At 41.2% G+C, this 18,253-nt stretch overlaps 1 protein-coding gene across 2 annotated transcripts in view; it reads left to right on the top strand.

The window, feature by feature from the left end:
- Window positions 1–18,253, top strand: part of LOC144687791 (uncharacterized) — a 235,143-nt gene that overhangs the window by 53,750 nt on the left and 163,140 nt on the right. For both annotated transcript variants that reach the window (XR_013578209.1, XM_078554295.1), the window contains exons 2-3: window positions 9,513–11,503; window positions 12,743–12,896. Coding sequence is in view for 1 of the 2 variants with exons in the window: in XM_078554295.1 (XP_078410421.1) it covers window positions 9,573–11,503; window positions 12,743–12,896 (2,085 nt within the window). In the remaining variant the exon portion in view is untranslated. The remainder of the gene's footprint in view (window positions 1–9,512; window positions 11,504–12,742; window positions 12,897–18,253) is intronic.

Below are 18,253 nucleotides of genomic sequence, written 5' to 3'. Positions count from 1 at the left end.
GGCTTTACTGACAGTGCATTCCAGATCATCATAACTTGCCATGTAAAAAAAAAAAATTCTGTTCATCTCCCCCCGCCCCCAACTTTTTTCATCAAATATGTAAAATCTCTGTCCTCTGGTTATCGACTCTCCTTCTAATCAAAACAGTTTCTCTATATCTACACAATCAAAACCCTTCATAATTTTGAACACTTCGCAGATTGCTATCCTGAGGAGAACAATCCCAGCTTCTCGAATCTCTCTACATTACAGAAGCCCCTCATTACCTTTTCTTTTGAAGCAAAGGAATTTCTTGTGTACAGGGATTCAGAAATGTTTGTGGTTTATTTCTCAACATATCCTGACCTGCGATACACTCACATTCAGTCACACACTGTTTTCAATGAGAATCACTGGATTACCAGCAATAGCCCTGGATAATCCTTTCCTCCAACCTGAGGCACCAGGGTAAACCACATGTTTAAATTTCTATTACAAGGGTCAGACTGGAATGAGAGCGTTGGTTTTAGGATAATAGTGAATGCTTCTGGAGTATTAATCCCACCAAAACTGCTTGGAAGAAAGGCCTGTATTTACACAAACCCTCTGATCACCTCAGGGTGTCCCAAAGCACTTTACAGTGGATGAAGTCCTTTAGAAGCACAGTTACTATTGTAATACAGGAAAGGTGATCAATGGGCAACACAGTCAATCCACCAGAGTGTGGGATGCCCACCTATGGAGGCGCACTCACCCTAGCCAGAATGGCTTTTGAGAGGCAGAACTTTCACTGCTCATGTTGTGAGATGGCCATTACTTCCTAGCAAGCTCTCATTTAAATTTTTTAAATAAACTTTAACCCAAGGGTGTGATGAACCTTGGATTCAGTTAACAATGCACAGCTAACGTCAGGAGGTAATGAAGGGTGTTGCCAAACTGCGAGATGTAGTTAATGACTGTCTCCAGGAAGTGGAAAAACTACAGTTGTTCTCACCCAGATTAATACTCTGAAAATGAATTAGAAGGATTCAGAACAATGTTCTCTCTAAGCTGTGTGGCTGTACAACAATTGGGAATGTGCTGCTCAGGGGGCGAACAGGCAAATTAAACGGAACATAGATGCTGCCCATAGTTTGGATCAGTCTAAAATTGAAGTTACATTGGAGTGTATTATTCAACAGTATTTTAATTGAGCTGTTTTGAAAAAATTCAGGCAGCATTCCAAATGGTACTTGGTCAGCATTTGTCTTAACTGTGATGTCTTGTACTCAAGCCGTCTGCCAACCTTTGCAGTCAAGGCTCTTGGCTTGTATCTTGGCTACTTGGCCAAAGTACAGAAAGGTGTGTTTGGATCCGAGTCATTGCTCAGATAGAAGTTCAGTGTGTGGCAAGACACTGTTAAACTGAACGGTTTGTAATCTTAACAATCTGCTCCACATCACAGTTGCTGAAATATTGTTTTATGGAAGTGCCTGCAATATGTGAAAAACTGCAGACCTGGACTGGCCTGTTTCTATTGCACTGACAACAATGCTTAGTCATTCAGGTGTAGTGACCATTCATTCTGCTCACTGCTACCAGTGTTTTGCCTGTAGAGACTCTTGGTGTAAACCCACCTCATAGGTTGGTCCTTAGTGCCTTTGGAGATGACTGTGTTGGGAAGGTTTTAACATATTCAGGCTTTTTGTAAAGCAGTTTCCATTTTGCTGTACTGGGAGAGCATCACTCAGAAGTCTATGACCTCTGTGTGTCACTCGCCCCCTCTTTATTTTAATTGGTGCCACTCCAAGTTGAGTTTTGTTAGACTTGTTTTTTTGTGTTGGAGTCCAGACTTGTATATGCCCACAAATGTTGCACCTTTAGGAATAGGCACCTTGAAGCAGCAACATCTTCATGTGACGAGGAAGGACAATAGCAGCTGACAGAAACAAAGGGTGGAAAAAGTTTACAGAAACAATTTCACTTGGTGAGCTTAGCCATGTTTGGTGATGGTAGCCTCACAGGGTTGGTCTGAGAATCAGAAACCAGCTGTTTCTGTGTTCATTGCTAACATTAAAGGACTGGTTTAGTGGGCTAAAGCAGGAGGCACCTAATCCAACAGCCTATTTATAGAATCATTCAAAACTAGGTCAGGCTACAGAAGTCAGGTTGTTTGTATTTGGGAGCAGCATCAGGTAAAAGTTTATTAACCTAGTGAATAGCCTGCTCAGCCATTTACCATTGTACCCCACTCTCACAGTCCTGAGAGGTACAGGATAGCTTTATTAATCCGGACTGCTAATGCTGTTCATACTTATTTTATTCATTCATGGGATTTGGATGTTGCTGGCTAGGCCAGCATTTATTGCTCATCCACAATTGCCCTTGAGAAGGTGGTAGTGAGCTGCCTTCTTGAACCGCTGCAGCCCATGTGGTGTAGGTACACCCACAGTGCTGTTAGGATTATATGCCCACAAATGTTGCACCTTTAGGAATAGGCACCTTGAAGCAGCAACATCTTCACGTGACGAGGAAGGACAATAGCAGCTGACAGAAACAAAGGGTGGAAAAAGTTTACAGAAACAATTTCACTTGGTGAGCTTAGCCATGTTTGGTGATGGTAGCCTCACAGGGTTGGTCTGAGAATCAGAAACCAGCTGTTTCTGTGTTCATTGCTAACATTAAAGGACTGGTTTAGTGGGCTAAAGCAGGAGGCACCTAATCCAACAGCCTATTTATAGAATCATTCAAAACTAGGTCATGACCCAGTGATGGTGAAAGAACGGCGATATATTTCCAAGTCAGGATGGTGATTGGCTTGGAAGGGAATTTTCAGGTGGTGGTGCTCCCATGTGTCTGCTGCCCTTGTCCTTCTAGATGGCAGTGGTTGCTGGTTTGGAAGTTGCTGTCTAAAGAGCTTTCGTGAGTTCCTGCAGTGCATCTTGTAGATGGTTTACGCTGCTGTTACTGTGCGTTGGTAGTGGAGGGAGTGGATGTTTGTGGTTCGGGTGCCAGTCAAGCGGGCTCCTTTGTCCTGGACGGTGTCAAGCTTCTTGAGTGCTGTGGGAGCTGCACTCATCCAACCAAGTGGAGAGTATTTCACCACACTCCTGACTGTGCCTTGTAGATGGTGGACAGGCTTTGGGGAGTCAGGATTGAGTTACTCGTCACAGGATTCCTAGCCTCTGACCTGGTCTTGCAGCCACAGTATTTATACGGCTAGTCCAGTTCAGTTTCTGGTCAATGGTAACCCCCAGAATGTGGATTAGTGGGGGATTCAGTAGGAGTAATGCCATTGAATATCAAGGGACAATGGTTAGATTCTCTCTTGATGGAGATGGTCATTGCCTAGCACTGGTATAGCACGAATGTTACTTGCCACTTGTCTGCCCAAGCCTGGATTTTGTCCAGATCTTGCTGCATTTTGACATGGACTGCTTCGTATCTGAGGAGTTGCGAATGGTGCTGAACATTGTGCAGTCATCAGCGACTTACTTGACAAAGAAATGGAATCAAGAATTCTGCATGTGCAGGTTTTAAAATATTTATTTGTTCACATTTTAACTTTAGGCACTATTCCATTGTGTGTAATTAACAACAAAGGAACAAAAACCAAAGGGAGACGTGTAATGAATACGAAAGAGCTAAATTTTACACAAGCCCTGTTGATTCTTTTCACTTTCATATTTTTATAAAGGTGTTTTGAAGTCTCAAAATCTCATTGGGTTTGTACCTCAGTGACTGAAAATTTGTAGAAAATTTTCTCCATTTGTAGACAAAGTCAAGGGCTTACAGCCCTTGTGAGGCTCAATCCTGAAGCATTGCTTTGCACTGATGTATGAAATTTCATTGTATTGAAATATCAATTTTTAGAAACTTCCATTCCAACTAAATATTTATTATTAGGGATTAAATGGGGGGAAAAAAGCTGAAAATTTATGGTAGCCATTTTATAACCTAGGCCCTTGCGCCTCCCAGTGGCCAGTTACAGCCCCATACATCACCTAGTCATCAGCGACGGCCCCTTAGACCTCCCAGTAGAGCAAACCATGTGCTCCTTGCAGAAGCAGTAAACCAGCTGAACAAAGAGAGGATAAATTGCAGGAGGTGGGGTGGGGTGGGCCGTGATTAGAGGGAGGAGAGAACATAATTCCTTTTATAAAAGAAAAAATGGTTTGTGTGAAACTTGCATTTTAACAGCTTGAATTTATTATCTGGCTTGGGATCAGAGTAAATAAATCCACGAACAGCTGCAGTGTATGTGAGATTGGGCAGTTTAAAACTGAAGCAGTAATCTCCTTGCTGAGGTGTGAAGAGGGAGGCTGAATTCCATTGAAAAAGTGGCAGAGACTTTACTGCCTGTGACCCCCATTGCCTTATGTAGGCAAGACAGTGGGAGGGGGTAGGCATGAAGACACCTAAGTTGTCGGTTTTTCAGGTCTCAGCAGCATAAAGCTGATTTTTACATTAATCCTTTCAATGCTGTTTTGTTTTATATATATTTTCAATCTATTTACATGTTGCAAGCAATTGTTCATTATCTGAATTTCAAGTTGAGTTTCAATGTATGTATAGATCATGACATCCATTTGCTGGTAGATATTAAGAATAGTGTCAAAAGTAACCCTTTCCTAATAGACTAGTGGGTAAAAGCACACCAGGGTAGCTCTCAGCTTGACAGAGGAATACCAGGTTTAGTTCACCATCTGTCCTTAGCTAACTGATCACAAATGGAGCAGCAGTTGGGTCATTATAATTGGCTTTAATGTTGCTGGGTTAGGGAGGAAGGAACAAATCAGCCTCCTAATCATAAAAGTTTTCATTCCAAATCATTAACCAAAGATCCCTGCTAGGTGTGTGTGTATGCGTGTGTGTGTGCACATCAGGAAATAACAAGATCAACTGTGACATTTGTGGCTTAATAGCTTACTGTATACATTGTAGAATATTTCCTTGAGTGAAGCACTGGGGCTGCCTGGTCAATTCCATCCTTGCATGAATTGATGTCATAAAGGTGAGGGAGAAGGAAAAAGCTGGCAGTTGGGGTTGCTGGGAGGAGGGGAGGGATGAAACTGATGTATAAAAAATGTACACAGCTTCAGACACACAAGAAATTACTGGCTCTAATTACAGTCACTGACAAGAAAAGATCCACTTTCCTTGTGGTTAAGCCTTTGCTTAAACTTGGCGGACTAGTAATGGAGCTGATAATGCCGCCGTCTTCCAGTGGAGAAAAGAGATTCCAACTCTCACAGTCCCGGTGAATAAATGTAAGCCTAATTATTTTAGCCTGTATGACATTACAAAGTCCTTCTGAGTATTCTGCTTTGATTAACAATCTAAATATGTTAGGCACCACAGAACTCAAATGTAACCTGTACTGAGGATCATTCCTCAATTAACTTATCTTCGCCACTTCTGCGTACGCTGTCCAGGCAAAGCTACTGCGTTAGAATTATATTTGGGGTGAAGCATCCTGCAGAGTGACTCCTTGATTTTAAATTAATTAACCAGAGACCTTTAACCAACCAATGTTTAGCTTTGACTCTCAACTTCTAAAAGTAATAAATCATTTTGTGTTTTTTTTTGTTTTGTGCTCACCTGAGATAATAGAATATGTTTATTTTTATTTGGCATTTATTTTCTGCATCAGCTGGGCCTTTGTCAGGTATGCATGGTTTAGACGCAAAGTAGAGTTGCCAAATCAAAGATCCCAGGCTAGGTGCCTTACAAGTTAGATTCAGAATAAAACTTCGCTGCTCTGCCCTAATAATAAGCCCAAAATCAGCAGTACTGTGCTACTGTGATATTTCTGTTTTCAACACCAGACACCCTAAGGTCTCCTCTTCAGATTTTGATCAATAATGTGTTGTTTCATACCATGAAGCAGTGCCCAAGGAGTTCGAAGTACCTTTAACTAGTTTTATTTAGGACCCTTATAGATGGAGGAGATTACCAACCAAAGAGCTTAGAGCGCAGCATCAAAAACGATGCTTTCTTAAAGCATAAAACTAGGTTCAGATCTCCTCTTTGTTTTTCTACACGTTTATAATGTCATACCATGTGCAGTTTTTACACGGGTTACTGTAAGGCGTCAGGTAGAATGAGGGTGTAATGAGACTGTGATACATGCAGTAGCAAGTCTTGCACCTCAAGGTGAGGTGATATTGTCCGCAAGCTTGATTTTAAACTGTTTCTTTGGAAAAGACCTGATCTTCTATTGTATGTAGATCTTAAATCGTGATGATTCATGATTAATTGGGATAATAATGGACATTTTTGCTTGTACAGAGGGAAACAGCTTAGAACTGACAATTCTGTAACGCGAGTTTCAGAAATTTGTATCTGGTACATCAATTGACAACCTGTGGGCTAAAAGAGGAAAGTTGTAAAGTTCCTTCTGTCAGGTCGCTTTGCTCAGCAAACATGGTTGCACTCCTAACTACTGGTGAGTGAGTTAGTAAACAAGATACTGCAGACGGAGACCAATGTAAGATCAAGCACATGCTGTTTATTTACACAAGTAACAGAGCACTAACACAATATGTGCTTCTCCAAGCAGACCCTATTCTAAACTACTGATTAATATTGTAGAACAAAAACAAAAATACCTGGAAAAACTCAGGTCTGGCAGCATCTGCAGAGAGGAGCGTAGTTAACGTTTCGAGTCCGAATGACCCTTCAACAGTTCTGTTGAAGAGTCATTCGGACTCGAAACGTTAACTGTGCTCCTCTCCGCAGATGCTGCCAGACCTGCTGAGATTTTCCAGGTATTTTTGTTTTTGTTTTGGATTTCCAGCATCCGCAGTTTTTTGCTTTTAGATTAATATTGTAGCCCACGTTACACAACAATTGGGTAATACAGTCACATGGTAAATTTGCACTTCAGATTACCACATCCCTCCCCCTTTACTCAAAAGTACAATTTACAATCTTTACAATATATCAACCATTTACATAAATAAACTATTTACAAATTCAGTCTCTCTAGAGACTTCTTCAAATGTGTCGAATGTTGTAATTCTACGACTTCAGATGGTTTATCTGAGGCCTCCCTCTCAGGAGTTATCTGTCCACTAGGCTCTCCAGTAGGAACCTGTAAGTTTGTCTCTTCAACTCTCTCAGGCTCAACGGATTCTACAGGTACTTCCAAAGCAAGGGGAGTTCCTCCTACATGTGGTGTAGACTCCAACGGGAATGTCACCCTCTTTCGGGCCCAGTCGCATGCACTTCTGCTGCCCTTCCCATCCATGTTCAACTGTCAGGAAGGTTCTCAAAATCAGGATGTTGGGCAAGGCTATGATCAGCTTCCTGTTGTGTAAAAAATAAATAAATTTTCGGGGCCTTGTAAGTAATTCTGCTTTTTCTTCTTTTGTTGGATTTTCTTCTTGGCAGTGCTGACTTTAATCTTGGCCTTCTTTTCAATTTCCCTATTGGCCAGACTAGGCCCAGGTATAAGCTCAACTTGAGTGAACTCAGTGGTTGAGTCTTAGAGCATTTCCTCATCTGTCAGCTCCTTTGAAAACTCAGGGGTCTCTATTTTTAAAGCTTCTTGGTTTTCACGTAGCTGATTCTTCAACTCTTCCATTTCTTTTTATGTTTGTTAGTTGTTTCCTGGAGAATTAAGCATCGTTGTGTTTTCTTGGCTAATTTATTTTTCATCTTGGCCAGAGATATGCTGAATTCTTTCTGTTCTTCCTCATACCTTTTTAGTGGTACAAATTGGGATCTGCAGGAATCTTGCAATTTGTGAAAGTCCATCAGCAGGTTTTCTTTTTATTTTTGGAGGTTACTGACTTCGACTTGAACTGTGTTCTGAAGCAACACTTCTACGAGTTCCTTTTGTTGAGTCTTTACATACTCCTGTTTCCAAACAGTAACATTTCCCGCTTCTGTTTGAGATCTCAGTAGTCTCTCAAGATTAATCTCTCTTAACGAGTTTCTTCCAAGGAGACTTGGTCCTCTGCCTGCTATCACTATTAGGGGTAGATTAGCAGACTGGCTTCCAAACTGTACTGGAACCCTGCATATACCTCTTACTGGTCAGCAGTATACATCTTCAATTTAGCATCTGAATTTTCCAGATTTAATGAGTGGCCTCCTCCATTCAGTTATTTGAACGTATGTTCCCTATAACTGTTGTGGATGCCCCTGTATCCACCTCCATTTGGATGGGTTTCCCGTTGATTTCCACTGTCATGTAGATTGGCTCTGTCTTACCCATTTTTAAGTTGTGTAGTGAGTAAATATCTGACTCTTGTTTACCAACTCACTCACCAGTAGATATGCGTGCAACAATGTTCGCTAAGCAAAGCGACCCGGCAGAAGGAACATAACTGGCAACGAGGCAAAACACGACCAGTCGACGTCACCAAAGAAGCCACGAAAATTAAACAGAAGTAAGTCAGCCGTACTTTGCAAGGTGATTTTAAGCACAGCCTTCACCATAGCCGTCGAAGTTATCTTCCTCCAGTATGCCACGGTTTGGCCATATCAAACCGTTTGATCAGACCACCGATGACTGGTCACATTTTATTGAACACCTCACGTTCTTCTTTTTGGCCAGCGACATATTGGGGGAGGAGAAGAGGCGAGCGATCCTCTTAGCGACATGTGGCAGTAAAACATATGGCCTAATTCGTAGTCTAATGGTACCCAACGCACCAGATTTGATGAGTTGGTAAATCATGTGAAAAGCCATTTTCAGCCAAAACGCAGTGTTTTAAATTTAATTTGAGGTGTAGCGCCGCCGGAAGGATAGTCGCTTGCTATGTAGCAGCCTTAAAACAACTGACAGAGCACTGAGAGTTTGGGACATCTATTAACAACATGTTAAGAGACCGATTAGTATGTGGGATTAATGAAGACGCCATTCAAAAAAGGTTGTTGTCAGAAACTAATTTAGTTTCTTCTGGTTCCTCTATTATGTGGATTTCACAATTTCTACCTTTCTGCTTAAAATTTTGCCTTAATCTGTCTTTACAATACTCTGTCAGTTGTTTCATGGTTACTACATAGCAAGTGACTGTCTGTCTTTCCAGGGACACGACACCTCAAATTAAATTTAAAACACTACGTTGTTACTGAGGGTTTCGGCTGAAAATGGCTTTTCTCACAATTTACCAACTCACCAAAGCTTTTAGAATCTGGGGCGTTGGGTACCATTAGACTACGAATTAGACCATATGTTTTACTGCCATATGTCACTAAGAGGATTTCTCGCCTCTTCTCCTCCCCCGATATGTCACTGACCAAAAAGAAGAATGCGAGGTGTTCGATATAATGTGACCAGTCATCGGTGGTCTGATCAAATGGTTTGATATGGCCAAACTGTGGCATACTGGAGGGAGATTACTTCGACGGCTATGATGAAGGCTGTGCTTACAATTGCCTTGCAAGGTACAGCTGATTTACTTCTGTTTAATTTTCGTGGCTTTCTTTGGTGATGTCAACTGGTCATGTTTTGCCTTGTCGCCAGTTGTTATGTTCTTTCTGTCGGGTCGCTTATTGCCTTATAAACAATTAACTTACTTTCTCTCTCTCTCCCTTTGTAGGACTTGACTCTTCAGTGTTAAGTCATGCATCATGGTGGATGCCTAAAATAGAAGACTGTCATGGCAACATGGGTGGAAGGGAAGCCTGCTTCAACACCAAAGAATACCTTGAGTGATGTGAATGATATTGTAAATGAGACAAAATCTCCATGGACTTGCCCTCTTTCAGACGCAAGCAATAAAGCCCTTGAGCCAGTGACTCCAGTTTCTCCCCACATATTTGACAATGAAGGCAAACTGAATTATAATTTGGGCTCAATAACCAAACCTGTAACAGGACCAAAACCAAGATTTGCTCCAAAACCATTTCCTTTGGAAAAGTCATCAGTGCCATACACATCACTAGGGACCACAAAAGCTCCTACAACTCCGAAGCCTATAAGTGTTACTTCTATGTTAACGCCATCAGGGAAACTGGCAATAGGTACAGATGATGCAAAAGCAAGCTTCAGGGACCCAGAGGCAAAACATGCATCAAGTGGAACTATGTTGTCCGTATTGTCTTCCTTTGCTCAAAAGTCTTCAATAGAGTCTGACAATGTCAGTTGGATGAGGGCAGGCAAGTCTCAGGTTGGTGAAACATTGCTTAACTTGCATTCGACACCGAAACATAGCAATGTGGTGGTTCCTTCTTCAACCATGACCTTGAGTTCTGAAAAATTGACAGAGGGAACGAGTAAACATTCTGAAACAAAACCAGCTACAGTCGTCATTTTAGAAACTTCTGTGCAGAAGTTAAAATCAAAGAAGTCCAGTGAAGGTCTTAAAGATATTGGGAATTGCAGAGACAGTTCACAGGATCAAGAGTTGCATGGGACCATGCAACCTTTTCAGTTGACTAAGCCATCCAGGAAATACAACCCAAGTGTTACTCAAGGATTTGGGACACCAAAAGCCGCATCGCTATCAAGAGCTACTTCGTTGGGATTTTTGGGAAAATGGGACCAGGTTACAGAGGAAGATAAAGACAAAATAGGCAAAGAAAAGGATAGAACTGAAAACCCACCTTCACCCAGGGTCCAGTTAAGGAAACCTAGACCATTATCTGCTTGGCTTCCTGGAACCACAGATGACCAGAAATCAGAGTCTCCTTCAGAAATCACCATAAAACACGATGAAAAGCCTTCTACCCTTGAAAAACCTTGGCTCAAAAAGCCCAGGCCTTTATCAATGGATCTTACAGCCAGATTTGAAGTCTCTGCTCACAAGAGAAATTTTCCTTCATCAGAGGATGGTAAAGAAAATGTTCCAATTATTAAAGCTGCTAATGCCCTGCCCTCGGACACCACACATGATACAGTAGTTGAACGGGAAGAGCCAGCAGCAGTGGCAGCAAAATGCTGGTCTTCAGCTTCTCCAGATGACAATGAAGACGAGACGAACAGTTGCTTTTCTGCTGCTAAAAATAAATTTGATAAAAGCCCAAAGATGAATATCAGTGAAAAAACTGTCAATGCACTCACATTGTGTGAGGAAGACAATAAAGAGAAAATTACTTCCCCAGAAAGAATGATTCTGTTGGAAGATGACACGAAAGACACCAAAATCAGTGTGGTTCAAGGGGAAGAGGAAAAGGAAGAAAAAATATCTACTACCTCAGTAAGAACTGAAGAAGAGAAAGTGGGAACTGACCACAAGCAACTTAAGAGTTGGACACCTAAGGAGTTGGATAAAGAATGTTCTGATCTGCATCGAACTTCAGATGGCGAAAACTCCTCTTTGGGCTCCGATGATCGAGGAAGTAAAGGAAATAAAGTTTCTGGTGGGATAATTAAAAGGCGCATAAGTCTCCTCTTAGTTTCTGCCAGCAGTAGCGCAGCAAAAACGGATTGTCCACAGTCTACCACTGAGACAGAAAAGATAAACATTCCTGTCAGGCTGCGAATTAAAAGCTTTACTTCAGAGAACAATGATTCCAAGCGGGAACAACTCCAAAGTTCCCAAAGACGATCAATTCAGCCAAGGCCACTCCCATCAGATATAACAAAAAGGTTTGTGGAGATTTAGCTTTTGAAGTGTTTGATTTTAAATGAATTTTTAAAAATTGCATCCCTTCGCGTTCACTTGTTTACTATGTGCATAGTTAATATTATGTCCAAATAAACACTCGAATTGGTATGCTCGTAACTAGACTATTCCTATCATGGAGAAACAAAACCAATGCAAGTGAAGGTATCAGAATGTAATTCCTACATTGCACTTATCTTCTCAGGGAGCCATCTGGTGTTCAATTAACAATGTGCAAGTATCATACTTAATCAGTTACCACACCTTTCCATCAATTTTGTGTTTAAGGTGACTTAAGATATATGAATGTGGCTCTTGTGAGACTAAACAACCATTTACTCACTGCCTTTTCTTTAATAACATGGCTGACAGCAGGACTTTGCTGTGTTGGGAAATTACAGCTGCAAATGTGTGCCATACTGCTTCATGGTCGGTGCATTAAGTGTGCCAATATAGTCCCAATGCAACAGTGCTAGCTAAAAAGAAACAGTGAAAACATATATTTGTCCATGCAGGTTGAGTATCAGTTATCTGAAACCCTTAGGGCCAATTGCATTTTAGATTTCAGATAATTTCGGTTTTCGGATACCGCATATGGGACCAGGCCTACTTACGTTACAATAGCCTAACCCGAGGCCAGCTTTTGTCTCAAATCAATAAAATGGCTATAAAAGTGAGATGTATCACTGAATAATAAATACAGAGCACCCATCTGCGGTTCCGCTTATAGTAGAGGGTTCAGAGTGTTAATATTCACGCTGAGAGGCATTCTTGAATAGTTCTTCCAGCTTCATCTGCGTCATTAACATTGTCTTTTGTTTTAAAAGTTTGCCTTTTAATGACTTCCCATGCTAAAGATCAGATGCGGTCAGTGAGGTCCTTGTTGGCTCAGGTCATGTCGCCTGGGATCAGGGACTCCCCACACTAAAGGTCAATGAGGTTCAATAAAACAGCAGTTTTCGTATGTTTTTGGATTGACAGATAAAGAATACTCGACCTGTAATATGGCCGACAAACTAAAATACCTGACCCAGATTTACTAAAAACATTTTGCAACATTTCTGAATTAGCGGTTTTTCAGTCATCAAGTAAAAATTGCCTCTTTCTAATTGTCTGTTATGTTCTACATTCTGAAGGGCTGTTTCCTCATAGATAAATCTTTTCAGATTGAAAAGGACGCAAAGTTGTTTAATTCATGACATCCTGATCAAACTTTCCAACAGGTTTGAGACTCGAACAGTCGACGATGACGGTCATTGTGAAAAGCAGATGGATATGGTTGTCTCATCATCGCCAGAACACTCGGTCGTGCAAAACACTAAAGAACAAGGAGGGAGGGAGAGCCTAGAAAAAGAAACTGAAGATAAAATGGACAAGGTAATGACTTCCATCCTTTGCAACACACTTTGTTTTTCATTTGACTGTTGTCCCAAAGTAAACCATGATCCTGTGTGGCTAAAACAAAAGTCTTTAGTTTGGAGTAGAGATAGGATATTGATGCTGCCCAGCCCTACTTTGAACAAAGAGTTTTATTTACAAGCTAAGACCATTTAGACTCATAAGAAAGGCAGCATTCAGTCCCAACGAACTTCACCAACAGAACAGAGAATCTCTTTAACAACCAGCAGCCAGTAGCAATCCACAGAAATTTCTGCGGCATTGTTTACCTAGATTAAAAAATGTTTCTATTAATATTCTAGTTAAGGTGGAAGATCTACTTGATGACTGATTACTGGATCCGATTAGAGGTTAAGTCCATGAACCTTGAAGCATGAGACAGAGCAGGCGAAGCCAATTGTTTAGGAACCGCAGCATAATGTTTTAAGCTTATGAAAGAAGCAATTGTTACACTTTTTTTCTATGCCTAGAATATTTGTTGCTTTTTGAATCCGTCATTTAAATAAAAGATCTTGCAGTTTCTGAACTGTGTATAGATAATTAGTTTTGCACTTCAGCTTGAAAGTTTTAATTGAATTTAGGATCACAAAAAGCCCTCATTGTTAGGATAACAAGGCTAGGTGTGAAACGATCATTAAGGTGGGGGGGTGTACTTGATGAAATGCTGTCAGCCATGGCTCAGTTGGTAGCACTCTAACCTCTGTGTTATGGCTCCAAGTCCCATTGCAGAGTCATGAGCACAAAAATCTAGGCTGACACTCCAGTGCATTACTGAGAGAGTCCTGCACTGTCAGATGTGCTGTCTTTCAGATGTGATGTTAAACCAAGGCCTTATCTGCTCTCTCAGGTGAGCGTAAAAGGTCCCATGGCACTACTTCAAAGATGAGCAGGGAAGTTATCTCCCAGTGGCCTGTCCAATATTTATCCCTCAATCAACATTACTGAACACAGATTATCTGGTCATTATCACATTGCAATGCCATGTTTTCTACGTTACACTAAAGGCTACACTTCAAAAAAAAAGTACATAATTGGCCGTAAAAGGCTTTGGGATGTTCTGAGATCATGAAAGGTGCTATATAAATGCAAGCTTTTCTTTATGAAAGATGTCTATATCAAGCCTTTACCTAAATAAAGTGGACTTCTCATCTTGAAACCTTTTAAAATTTAACAGTTGCCCACTCCATGACCCATCGAGGGGATCAGTTGTTAAGTCCACTATGTAATATGGAAGTGGATTACACAGACTGAAACGGTTCAAAGTTCATTTACCATCTGTGCTGAGTTAGTTGGCAAGGCAATGGTTGGAGAATTACAATTGGTCATAGTGTCTCTAGGCTAGGCAGGGGAAAGTTTCTGTTTCCGATAATTACCTGGTGAGTCTAGCTGGCAAGTGCTTGCATAAACACTGAGTGAAGGTAGGATTGAGTTGGCTGTGGTGCCTGCAAACAAGAATGGCCTAATTAAATCACCAACCTTTAACAGATTTTCCCTGACCTGAAAGATCCCAATTACCAATCTATTTCCAGATCTCTTCATAGTATGCAATGTAATTTCCTGGGAAGTACTACTACCCATTGTCCAGTCTCTTCCCCCTGTCCTCAACCCCCACCCTCCACCACCTCAAAACCCCTTCACAGTGATACCACAGCAGCCTGTTTATTCTTATTCATTCAAGGGATGTGAGTGTCACTGGCAAGGCCAACGTTTGATGCCCATCTCTAATTGCCTATACCTCGGGCACGTAGTATCCTCCATACAATCTAGTAAAAGGAAGAGAGAGATTAGTTGTGGTCATTTAAAATAGCTTAAATGCCTAGATAATTGAAAGTCTTGCATGTTGCATCATTGGAACATATCAACCTTTGAGAGACTCGGCAGCATTTCTCTTCAAAATGTGTCACATCTCCAGCTATTCACATGCTTGGAAGAAAAACTTGCATTTATATATTTTCTTTCACAGTTTCAGGGCTTCCAAAGCTAGCAAATTACTTTTTGACATGTGGCCACTGGTTATGTAGGCTAACAACAACTAATTTATGCACAATGGGTCCCACTAACAGTAGAAGAAACAAAAAGCTGTTTCATTTGTTTTAAGACCATAAGACATAGGAGCAGAAGTAGGCCATTTGGCCCATCAAGTCTACTCCGCCATTCAATGAGATGATGGCTGATCTGATAATCCTCGACTCCGCTTTCCTTCCTTTTCCCCATAACTCTCAATTCCCTTACTGATTAAAAATCGGTCTATCTCTGCCTTGAATATACTTAATGATCCAGCTACTACAGTCTTCTGTGGGAAAGAATTCCACAGATTAAGTACCCTCTGAGAGAAGAAATTCCTCCTCATCTCTGTCTTAAATGGGTGACCCCTTACTCTGAGATTATGCCCTCTGGTCCTAGACTCGCCCGCAAGGGGAAGCAACCTCTCAACATCAACCCTGTCAAGCCCCCTAGAAATCTTATATGTTTCAATAAGGTCACCTCTCATTCTTCTAAACTCCAATGAGTACAGGTCCAACCTACTCAACCTCTCCTCACAAGAAAATCCCTCCATACCAAGAATCAACCTAGTGAACCTTCTCTGGACTGCCTCCAATGCCAGTATATCCTTCCTTGGATAAGGGGACCAAAACTGTTCACAGTATTCCAGGTGTGGTCTAACTAGTGCCTTGTATAGTTTTAGCAAGACTTTCCTATTTTTATACTCCATTCCCTTTGAAATAAAGGCCAACATTCCATTTGTCTTCCCTATTACCTGTTGAACTTGAATGTTAGCTTTTTGGGATTCATGCACAAGGACTCCGAAATTCCTCTGCGCTGTGGCCTTCTGCAGTCTTTCTACATTTAAATAATATTCAGCTCCTCTATTCTTCCTGCCAAAGTGCATAACCTCACATTTTCCCACATTATATTCCGTCTGCCAAGTCTTTGGCCACTCAACTTCCTTCTGTAGACTCCTTGTGTCATCCTCACCACTTGCCTTCCCACCTATTTTTGTATCATCTGCAAACTTGGTGATAGTACATTCACTTCCCTCATCTAAGTCATTAATATATATTGTAAATAATTGAGGCCGCAGCACTGATCCCTGTGGCACTCCACTAGTTACAGCTTGCAATCCTGAAAATGCCCCCCTTATCCCAACTCTCTGTCTTCTATTAGTTAGTCAATCCTCTATCCATACTAATATACGACCCCCAACACCTTGGGCTCTTATCTTATTACGTAGCCTTACATGTGGTACCTTATCGAACGCCTTTTGGAAATCCAAACATATTACATCTACTGGTTTCTCTTTATCTATCCTGCTAGTTACCTCCTCAAAGAATTCTAATAAATTTGTCAGGCATGATTTCCCCTTCATTAAGCCATCCTGACTCCGCTTGATTAGATTATGTAATTCTAAATGCCCTGCTATTACATCCTTTATGATAGACTCTAACATTTTCCCAATGACAGAAGTTAAGCTAACTGGTCTATAGTTACCTGCTTTTTGTCTCCTTTTTTGAATAAGGGTGTTACATTGGCAATTTTTCAATCCTTTGGGACTTTTCCCAAATCTAAGGATTCTTGGAAGATTACTACCAGTGCATCCACCATCTCTGTAGCTCCTTCCTTTAATGTCCTAGTATGCAACCCATCAGTTCCAGGTGACTTATTGGCATTTAGCCCCATTAGTTTCCCTAGTACTTTTTCTCTAGTCATAGTTATTGTATTTATTTCCTCCCCCTTTCTTGCACCTTGATTATTTGGTATTGGAATGCTATTAGTGTCTTCTCCCATGAAGACTGAAGCAAAGTATTGGTGTGTTGGTGGAGGGATGAATATTAGCCAGGTAAGATAGCAGTATGTACTACACTGAGCCTTAGTCTCGTTGAGCCTAGGACAACACAAATAGACCAGGGCTTTGCAATCCCGATAGCCAGCCAGTGATTCTTGCCAGAAGCCATTATGTACGGACAGTATTGGCAATGATAAGGGGACTTGCACGTGGAGGCAGGAGAAATAGCGGAAGTATTAAACGAGTATTTTGCATCTGTCTTTACAAAGGAAGAAGATGCTGCCCAGGCTGAGATGATAGAGGATGTAACTGGTACACTAGAAGAATTTACAATTGAGAAGGAGGAGGTTTTAGAAAGGCTATCTTTACTTAAAATTGAAAAGGTACCAGGGTCTGTTGAGATGCATCCAATGATACTGAGGGAAGGGAGAGTGGAAATTGCAGAGATCATCTTTCAGTTTTCCTTAGACACAGGGGTGGTACCAGAGGACTGGAGAATTGTGAATGTTCAAATTGCCCTTGTTCCAAAAAGGGTGCAAGGATAATGCCAGCAACTACAGACCATTCAGTTTGACTTCAGTGGTAGGGAAACTTCTGGAAACTATAGTTCAGGACAAAATCAATAGTCACTTAAACAAATGCAGGATAATTAATTAAAGCCAGCATGGATTCATTAAGGGAAAATCATGTTTAACTAACTTGCTGGTGTTTTTTGAGGAGATAACAGAGATATTGGCAACACTGTTGATGTGTATATGGATTTTGAAAAGGCATTTGATACAGTGTCACACAACAGACACAAAATTCTAGCTCATGAAATAAAAGAGAGAGTAGCACTTAGATAAGAAATTGGCTGAGTGACAGGAAACAGAGTAGTGGTTAATGGATGTTTTTCAGATTGGAGGAAAGCTTGTAGAGTAGTTCCTCAGGGGTCAGTATTGGGACCCTTGCTCTTCTTGATATTAATGACCTAGACTGTGGTGTGCAGGGCATGGTTTCAAAATTTGCAGATGATATGGAGATTGGAGACGTTGCCAACTGTGATGAGGATGGTCTTGAACTCCAAAAGGACATAGATATGTTGGTGGATTGGGCAGAGAAGTGACAGATGAAGTTCAATGCAGAGAACTGTGAGGTGATCCATTTTGGCAGGAGGAATATGGAGAGACAGTATAAAATAAAGGGAGAAACACTAAAGGAGGTGCAGGAACAGAGGGACCTCGGTGTATATGTACATAAGTAAGTCATTGAAGATGGCAGGGCATGTTGAGAGAGCAGTTATTAAAACATACAGTATCTTAGGCTTTGTTAATAGGGCATTGAGTACAAGAGTAAGGAGGTCATTTTGAACTTGTATAAGACACTATTTAGACCTCATCTGGAGTACTGCATCCAGTTCTGGTGCCATTCTTGAGGAAGGATGTGAAGGCATTGGAGAGAGTACAGAGGAGATTCGCAAGAATGATTCCAGGGATAAAGAACTGTAGCTATGAGGATAGATTGGAGAGGTTGGGACTCTTTTCCTTGGAGAAAAGAAGGCTGAGAGGAGTCT

The sequence above is a fragment of the Cetorhinus maximus genome, chromosome 12 (assembly GCF_964194155.1).
Source record: "Cetorhinus maximus chromosome 12, sCetMax3.hap1.1, whole genome shotgun sequence".
Taxonomy (NCBI): Eukaryota; Metazoa; Chordata; class Chondrichthyes; order Lamniformes; family Cetorhinidae; genus Cetorhinus; species Cetorhinus maximus.
Note: the sequence above shows the minus strand (reverse complement) of the source record. Positions and strands in the feature narration are given on the sequence as shown.